The 9,142-nt window shown below is 39.7% G+C and overlaps 1 protein-coding gene across 1 annotated transcript in view; it reads left to right on the top strand.

Annotated features, from left to right (window-relative positions):
* The window catches only part of ABCG5 (ATP-binding cassette, sub-family G (WHITE), member 5), a 16,703-nt gene extending 7,647 nt beyond the window's left edge, over positions 1-9,056 (top strand). Inside the window, exons 8-13 of the mRNA XM_010190993.1 lie at positions 1,203-1,416; positions 1,676-1,881; positions 2,762-2,900; positions 6,032-6,217; positions 7,620-7,738; positions 8,866-9,056. Coding sequence (XP_010189295.1) covers positions 1,203-1,416; positions 1,676-1,881; positions 2,762-2,900; positions 6,032-6,217; positions 7,620-7,738; positions 8,866-9,056 — 1,055 coding nt within the window. The remainder of the gene's footprint in view (positions 1-1,202; positions 1,417-1,675; positions 1,882-2,761; positions 2,901-6,031; positions 6,218-7,619; positions 7,739-8,865) is intronic.
* The last annotated feature ends 86 nt before the right edge of the window (positions 9,057-9,142 follow it).

Below are 9,142 nucleotides of genomic sequence, written 5' to 3'. Positions count from 1 at the left end.
GCTGAACATCCTCTAACTTCACATTAAAACAGAAGTATGCCTGAGAAGGGAGTGGGTGAAACCCAGTGCAACAGTGCAGGAGCAGCTCAGGGAGAGAAGAGCAGTGTCCCTGCAGCATGAGCTCAGACTAACTGGAAAATACAGCTCCATGGTTGTGGAGAAGCAGGCAGAGGACAAAGGGGAATCAGGGAGCTGTATCTGAGCATTTGCCTGAAAACCTGAGAAATCCATGACTAGGAAGTCATCTCTTCATCCTCACCTGCATCAAAAGAAGTGTGGCCAGCAGGGTGAGGGAGGTGATTCTGCCCCTCTGCTCTGCTCTTGTGAGAACCCAGCTGTAGTACTGCATCCAGCTCTGGGGCCTCCAGCATAAGAAGGACATGGAGCTGTTGAAGCGTGTGCAGAGGAGGGCCACAAAGATGATCTGAGGGCTGGAGCACCTCCCCTATGAGGACCGACTGAGAAAGTTGAGGCTGTTTAGCCTGGAGAAGAGAAGGCTCTGGGAGGACCTTATAGCAGCCTTCCAGTCCCGGAAGGGGCCCTACAGGAAAGCTGGGGAAGAACTTTTTGCAAGGACAGGTAGCGATAGGACAAGGGGAAATGGTTTCAAACTGGAAGAGGGTAGATTTAGACTGGATATTAGGAAGAAATTCTTTATTGTGAAAGTGGTGAGACACTGGCACAGGTTGCCCAGGGAAGTTGTGGATGTCCCTTCCCTGGAAGTGTTCAAGGTCAGGTTGGACAGGGCTTTGAGCAACCTGGTCTGGTGGGAGGGGACCTTGACCATGGCAGGAGGGTTGGACTGGATGAGCTTTAAGGTCCCTTCCAACCTAAACTGTTCTGTAATTCTATGATCAATGTTCATCCTCAGCGGTGCTCTGTCTTGCTCTTGGCAGCAGTGACAAGGAGAACACTAAAGGTCTGTCCAGCAACACTGCTCAGTCCTTGCGTTTCCGGATAAAGGACTCCAGCTTCAGAGTCCTACAGAGGCCACAAAACACAGAGATTTATTGTGGCTGCAGTTATTCACTCATGCTGCTTCTGATGGAAGGGAGGAGTAAAAGAAACCTTGAATACTTTCAACGGACCTTTTCTTCTTTGCAGATACTAAGATAGAGACAAGGAAAGATTAGTTGCAAGAGGGGAAGAGGTATGAAGGGAAAGTAATATTCATATATAGTAAACACTTTGTAAATTTACAGTGGATCTGACATCTGTGGACACCCGAAGCAAGGAATGTGAACTTGAAACCTACAGTAGGGTTCAGGTAATTGTATCAGCTTACAAAAACTCGGAGATCTTTAGCAAAGTACTGGCAGCCATTGAAAGAGCAAAGCGTATGAAAGAGCTGCCACCAATACCATTCAAAAACAGAGACTCACCCAGTGCCTTTTACCAATTATGGATACTTTTACGGTAAGACTTTTTTTTTTATCCTCTTTCTTCTAAGATTTTTTTTTTTTCTTATCCACTAATCTCTTCAGTTTTTGCCCCCCATGTATGTAAATGCACTTTCTTGTTTTTTTTGGTCACTGTACTTGTCACTGTCTTTTTTTAAAATGTTACCCCTTTGTGGACATAGTGCGTGTAAGATTTGTTCAAAGCTAAACACTGTACCAACATGTGGTCAGTCATAGCTAACAAGTATATTGTTATCTTTTTGTTTCATTATCAGGAGGATAACAAGAAACTTGTCCAGAGATAGGATGGGCATCACCATGCGCCTCCTCCAGAATCTGCTATTTGGCTTGTTTGTGGCATTTTTCCTTCTTAGACTAAGGCATGACCTGATAAAAGGAGCTGTGCAGGACCGTGTGGGGCTTGTCTACCAGTGTGTGAGTGCTCCCCCCTACACAGGGATGCTCAATGCTGTTGCCCTGTGTGAGTTTCTGTTCTGTATCTGTATTCCTATTTTGTAAATAGGAAAAAGTCCTTTTTTTAGGATTGTCATTTAAAGGTTCTCAACAGTTTTAGGTAATGTCAGAGCTGATATAGAAGCATGAAATTCAAAGGTGAAGTAGAAGCTTTGCACCACAGAAAAAGATTGGCACATCAGAGGGCCTCCAGGTTCACTGTGCTTAATGAAGGGATGTGCCCTGATCCCTGCCTCTCCCTTTCACAGCTGCCCTGTGCGTGAAGGCTTTATTCTGAGCTGTGCAGGAGCCCTTGCCTTGCCTGTACGTAGTGTTATAAAGGCGGGACAAAGTCTGGGTCTGTAGTTAACATCATAAGTGAGATCAAAGTCATTGACATGGAAAGGATGGAAGTACAAAGCAGTTTTGGCAGCAATTAAGGATAATTAGATTTAAGAGTATTATGTGATGATAACATTTTTCTTAGAGGGTGTTTCTCTTACAGCTACCATACTAAGACCAACAGCAGTTTCTGTTTACAGCCCTAAAAACTGTTCTGTTTCTATAGGGAATGTACACTGATGTCACCACCTTGAGATTGGAGAACCTAAAGAAATTATCCAATTATGGCAGTTTTTTCATGCCTTTAATTTGTGTTTGCAGAAAGAGAAGGCTGTCCTGCATGCTGCTTATTTAGGCCTCTTTTATTAAGCTTACCAACTTTTGCAATCTGCAAAAGGGAGCATGTTTTGCATTTATAGTGGGGAGAAAAGTGATCAGAATGGTTTATACAGAATGTTTCTGACATATTCTCAAAGTCATATCTGTGCTTCATCTCATTTTTGCTAGCAACAAGTCTTGGTCTGTTTATTCAGTGATGTAATTTATTTTTTATATATTTAATCTAGTCCCACCTTTACGTGCGATCAGCGACCAAGAAAGTAAAGATGGCTTGTATAAGAAGTGGCAAATGCTTTTAGCTTACATAGTGCACTTCCTGCCCTTCAGTGTCATCAGTGTGGCAATTTTCAGCACCTTTATATACTGGTAAGCTCTTCTACTATCTATTGGATTGGGGTCTTTTTTCATTATCAGTTTCATTTCCCATGTCAGCAAGGGGCCTCCTGGCATGTCTCCCTGATACTGTTTCTCACAAGAGTTACAGAGAAAGCTTAAGAGAAGGTGACACGATTTTAACCCTTCTCTTTCAGGCAGTGTTAAAACACTAAGTAGGTTACCAGTTCTCTAGGTAACTTAAGAAGTTTTAATGGTCTTGAGACATTTATCATTCTTGTGTCATACCAAAAGCAGGAAGCATCATTTTACATTACATTTAGAAAGACCTAAGAGGGCAAAAAAAGTGAGGAAGACAATAGTAGTTATGTGACAGTAACAAAGCTTCATATTTCCTGGGTCATTTGGGGTTTAGCTACAGTACATGGCAGTGATGAAATCTCAATCCCTCTCTTCCACTCTCCAGAGAAAGACACAGAAGTGGATTTCTGATGATGGGAGAAAAGACTTTGATTGTCAAGCTTGCTTAATTTTCCCTCCAGTATGTTAATTTCCTTGCATCATGGTGAAGTAGTAGCTCAGAATGGGATGATATAATATTTAATCTGCTCATTGCCTTATCTATCATATAGTTGCAATCAGATGGCAATCTATATTAAAATGTGTACAAACGGATAGCGAGCTTGGTTTGTGTCCTGAATGGATGTTCTCTGCTTAGCTGTTGGGAAATGGTAAGTGGATAGACCCTTGTAAAAGAGAGAGAGTGCAGGAGCTTTTCTACTGTAGTTGTGCATGTTAGTGCTCGCACTTTGCAACAAGATGCCCTTGGGCAGTTGAAAATGGATAAAATAAAACTGCACCAAATCACTTGGACTCCTAAATGAGAACTTCTGCACAGGGATCTAGTCTGCCACGGAGATTTGGCAATAGCTGATTTCACATCTAGAAAAATGCAGGGAAAAAATGCCCACTGTTTTCTTCTTCCTCCTGGTCTGTAGTAGGTAATGAGGAGAAGGGCTCAGCCCTTCAGAAGGACTGAAGTCTTTCCATTTGTGATCTCAGTAACTCAGCTCCAAGATGAAAAGACAAAAGCCCTGAGAGAGATTTCTGCTTCTCCAGATGTGCATGGTTTGGTTTTTTGCTAGTTTGGTGCTGATATTTAAAGAAGCAGTTTTGTTCAAGTGACGCCATCTTTCTCCTTGTTCCCTCAGCTACCTGGGCTTTTATTTTTGCAAGCTGTCAGTGCTGCCTGCTTCAGGCAGTGCTCTCTGAGAAGGCCTTTTTCACAGACAAACAGAAATTAAGCATTTAGAGGACACAGTGCCTCACCAGAGCTCTTCCGTTTTGGTCTATGGGTGAGCTGGTTGCCAAGAAGGCAGCCATTTGGGCAGCAGCCTTTCAGGCTCAATGAGGGAAGGTTTGTGGAGCTCCTGAAGATCATGAGCTGCTGTTTGTCACACTCACTCCTGAATGAACAGGAAATTTGTATGGGCAGAGACTTTGCCCTTGTGCTTTGGTAGCTTCAAACATGATCAATGATACAGAGTGTGGTTCTGGTTAATGGATAATATTTAGAGATATTAGACTGTGTATATTTGCTATCGTGTGGTTGTTTGGAAGCCATCAATGATGTGTCAGAGTGATTTTGTAGTGCCCTTAGACCTCTTAGGACAAACAGTTTATGACATTTTGAAGATTGTGTCTATGCAGGACTAAACTTTTCTAGTTAGACCAACTTTTGGAGAAGCTTTAATAGCCTCTGGCATGTGTTCTTATGAGTGATTTCTCTTGGAGTTTGTGTTTGTAGGGCCAGAAAGTTTGGGTCAGACAGACCCAAACTCTTTCCTGATCAGACACAAGGCAGTGCTGGACTAGAACAAACACAGCTACTTTTGCAATCAAGTAAATGCACTCCATTTATGCAGATATTCCTAGCTAAAGACAGCCTTGGGAAATATTCTAACCGTTTATATTATCCTACCATTCTATTGGTGTAATAGTCTCCTGAGTTTTGGGGTTTTTTTTAATTCTCTCTTAGTCTTTCGTCTATTCCTACCCCAGATTTACTAGTCTGTATCTACATAGCTCTGTGTAAAGTATTAGAGCACTTCAGAGAAGGTGCTACTTTTCTGCTAGGACTTTGGAGAGCTGTTCCTTCTGCCCCAATCTATGATTAGAGGTTGTTAAATACCTGCTAGCTTGGTGAATGTTTAATACTTGAAGAGCCAATGTTCAGCCATCTTTTTATAATAGAGATTATTTTGGTGTTACACACAAAATTGCTGCAGGAAAGCCTGTGAGAAAATAAACACTTCTGTTTTTAAGACCATGTTTGAACACGGTGGATTAAAACAACAACAACAAAAAGATATAGGGCCTTCTATTGAGCAATGAAAAAGAAAAAAAAATTGAATAGCTGCTTGCTAACTCAGCAAAGCATGGCATCTATACCCAGCATGAGGCAATTTTGGTAGGAGGTATTTTGGAAAAAGAGTAATACGTCACCATGTAATAAAAGGTTTTGACACCTGTCATATACGCTATAAGGCTGAATTAACTTTGCCAAGCAGTTCCTGGCCTTTTATTAACTTTTTAATCCTTAGTACACACTGGGGAGGGGGCTTTTTTCCTTAGGTGAGCTAGGGAAGCACTGGGAACAGTGTGTTGTATTCAGGAGTACGGAGGAAATTGCACTTGGATGAATTACATGGGTGGTGAATTCAATTAGCCTTCCATTTAATTGAGTATTTCCATTTTTACATTTGCATGCATGGTATCAGAAGTGCAAATTTCTATCTGTTAATTATCTGCATAGAGAAGTTCTTTAAAGATGTGACTTGCATAAGCAACTCCCACTGCATAGACTCTAAAAGGAGGAGGATGTTAAAGGGATTGTAAAGGCCAGGGTGGTTACCTTGAAACAACACACATTTCTGCTACAGTTACATCTTCACATAACTCTCTTCAATCTAGATGGAGAAAACCTAATATAGCTGCGCTTAAGATTGAGTGGATGTCCTTTATGTTAAGGCTGCGAGCAACATACTAAGGATTAAGACATAAACTGTTCACTTAATGAGCTGTAATTGAGGGTAGAGGCTACATTCAAAGTTTAGTACCAAAACACAGTTTTTAAAAATGTTGTTTTGCTCATTTTTGTACAGGACTGTAGGGCTGTATCCTGATGCCTCCAGATTTGGAATTTTCTTTGCTGTTGTCTTAGCATCGCATATAATTGGTGAACTACTGACCCTTGTTATACTTGGAGTTGTTCAAAACCCAAATATAGTCCAAAGTGGAGTGGCACTGCTTAATTCAGCAGGTGTGATAGTGGGAACTGGACTAGTAAGGTAGGAAAAAGTTTTATCTCCTTATGGTGTTTGGAAACAAATTTAAGATAAAACTGAGCAATTAATATTAGCTCAGCTGAATTCTTTTACTTATGCTGATATTATCACACAAAATGCTGTTCTCATTAGAGGATTCTACAAAAAGAAATAACTGCTGGAACTTAATTAGGTATTAAACAGTAGGAATGATGGTTTCTTAAAAAAGCCCTTTTCAACTATATTTTTAGTGTTATTCTCCAGTTTAGTCATAAAACTTTTCAGACACTTTTTCAGTCTGTGCAAACTAAACTACATAAAAATAATAAAGTAGTTTAGTAAAAATGCAGGAAAATTCAGATCCACTTTCTCTACTGCTGTGCAAATAAATGTTTTGCATTGTAACTGCATGAACTTTGAACAGTTTTTCTCTTGTATTTGCCAATAGCAAAATTACTGGGTTTTGAGAAATACATCGTAATTGTCAAAAAAAGTTTTCTTGGGATGTTGAGCAAAGAGGATGTGCTCACCCGAGATCTTTCCAGTGAAAATGAAGTAAGCCTAACACTAGATGATGTCAAGTTGTCTTGAAGAAAAGCTGATGAAGCTTTGCCTCTTCACAGTGGATCTCAGCAAATACTTGCTTATCAAATAAAACTAAGTTCATATCTAATTAGTTTGGTCCCTACCTTATAATCTCAGGAAGACACATGTTTATAGTGACAAGACAGCAACTCCCCCTACCATAATGCCTTAATGATGAGCTTTAAAAAATATTAAAGAGGTTTCTAACCTTATTTTACAGTAGAGACATTGCTAATTAATATTGCGAATCTCTTTGATTAAACTTCATAGGCATTGAAGGATATTAAAAATAGCACTGAGACTGGAGTTGCTTTTTTTCTATTTTTTTAAATTCTAAAGTCTTGCAGTATTTTAGGTGCAGAAATTGCCCAGTCTTGTTGAATGATGTTACTTCAAAGTTTTCATATTCTGTTTCTTATTATTCTTTGATTCATTTTTGTATTGTTATGATTGTTCCAGTGAACTGTTATTCTTAAGTCTTCTTTGGTTTTGAAGATGGAGTGAGGGGGCAGACGTTTCTTACTTTAGAAGCAACACATTTTTGCAACTAAGGTTTATATTTGGTCTTGTCATGTTCCATTTATCACTGCAATGTGAATATCAACAAACTTCATAGATTATTTGTGACTGTCCATAGATAAGTCAGGGCTGAACATTATGACACTGTACTAAAGTCAAGAGACAGTTTTCATGGTTGTCTGATGTTTGAAAACCCTACGTGTACAGCCAGGAACTCTGTCTGTAGCAGGCTTTGACCAAAGATGAGAGCTTGTTTTAATTTGGGGTAGAATTGGCTCTTGGAATGTAGCAAAAGTCAGTTTCACTTCTGTGTTTCTTTAAGGACCATTGAAGACATGCCGACGCCTTTTAAAATACTCAGTTATCTTACCTTTCAAAAATACAGCAGTGAAGTTCTTGTAGTTAATGAATTTTATGGCTTAAACTTCACATGTGGTAAGTGTTCAAAAAAAAAATAAATCAACCTCTAAGCCTATTGTAAATAATTTTAATGAGATATCAATGCTTATTTTCCTTCTACGTACAATAAAAGTATGCCAATAAAATAAAGATAACTTGAGAGTTGTTTAAAAAAGCTTATTAATTAGTAAAGACTATAACACCACAACAGCAAGCTAGACAAAAGGTTGACCTTTTTTTTTGTTTTTCCCAACCATTTCTCATTCTTTCAGTTTTTCATCTTTCTTTTCTTCACCTGCTCTATTATCCCCCCTTTGGGGGCAGTTTGGAAGGTAAACTTTGCAGCCTGTTATGAGCTTATCAGAACAGCGTTACACAAATAGAAGATCAATAGAATTACACAATGTAAGCTCCAATGTCAGAGCAGGGAGCACGGGCAGGTAGCGCCTGACCAGTGGTTCCCCTAAGGCCAGGGAAGCTTCAGTTCAAGTATGTTACCATGGCCTGCACTGAGCAGCTTAGATCTGTCAAGGTGTGCTTGGCTGGTTGGGAGTAAAGTAACTGCAAAACCTAAGAAACCATCAGGTTGGCAGGGGAGCAGCCAACATCCGCCAGTGGGGGTGAAACTTGCAGCTTTGGCCCTGCCCTCAGATATTTTTGGCTCTTTAGCCAGGTGTCTGTGCTCCTCTCCGAGGCTGGTATTCTGTAGCCATTAAGTCTCTCCTGTCCCTCTTTATTACGAGAGCATAGGTGGCAACTTACAAAATGAATCCATTACTTTGGCAGTAATCAAACAGCTGATTTTTAATGTGCCCTTCAGACAGACTCTAATTCTTAAATGTTTGAAACACTCAACAAATATGAACATTGCAAGTCTACCATATGGGCAAATTGCATCCTGAGGCCTCCTCCAGATAATGTGTCTGAAAAGCCATAAATCTTCTTTTGTTTGGCATGAAGAAAAAAATATTGGCTATATTAACTGCAGAAACATAGCTTGTCTGTTCTTAGTCCAAAATGATGGGAAATATTGCTGTGGGTATAGTTCATTAAAGTAACATTAGGGCTAGGAATATTAAATGTATGAGCTAGATATTGAAGTCTGAGTTTTAATTTTACTGATTCACCTACTAAAGAAATTAATAAATCTTTTCTTTTGACAGGTGAAGCCAACAGTTCCACTGCAAGCAATGCTGCATGTGTTTTCTCTCATGGCATTCAGTTCATTGAAAAAAGCTTTCCTGATGCATTGTCCCAGTTCACACTTCATTTCTTAATACTCTATGCTTTTCTACCAGGACTTGCCATTGTAGCAATTCTGAGCTTCAAATTAAGAGAGAGAATTATTGACAGGCAGTAAAAAAGTAGCAGTGCTAATAGTGGCTAATACACACTTTTAACTGTTGTTGAAGGCTTTTAAGGATTTTAGAATTTAAGTGATTACAC

The sequence above is a fragment of the Mesitornis unicolor genome, unplaced genomic scaffold (assembly GCF_000695765.1).
Source record: "Mesitornis unicolor isolate BGI_N332 unplaced genomic scaffold, ASM69576v1 scaffold21658, whole genome shotgun sequence".
NCBI classification, from domain to species: domain Eukaryota; kingdom Metazoa; phylum Chordata; class Aves; order Mesitornithiformes; family Mesitornithidae; genus Mesitornis; species Mesitornis unicolor.
Note: the sequence above shows the minus strand (reverse complement) of the source record. Positions and strands in the feature narration are given on the sequence as shown.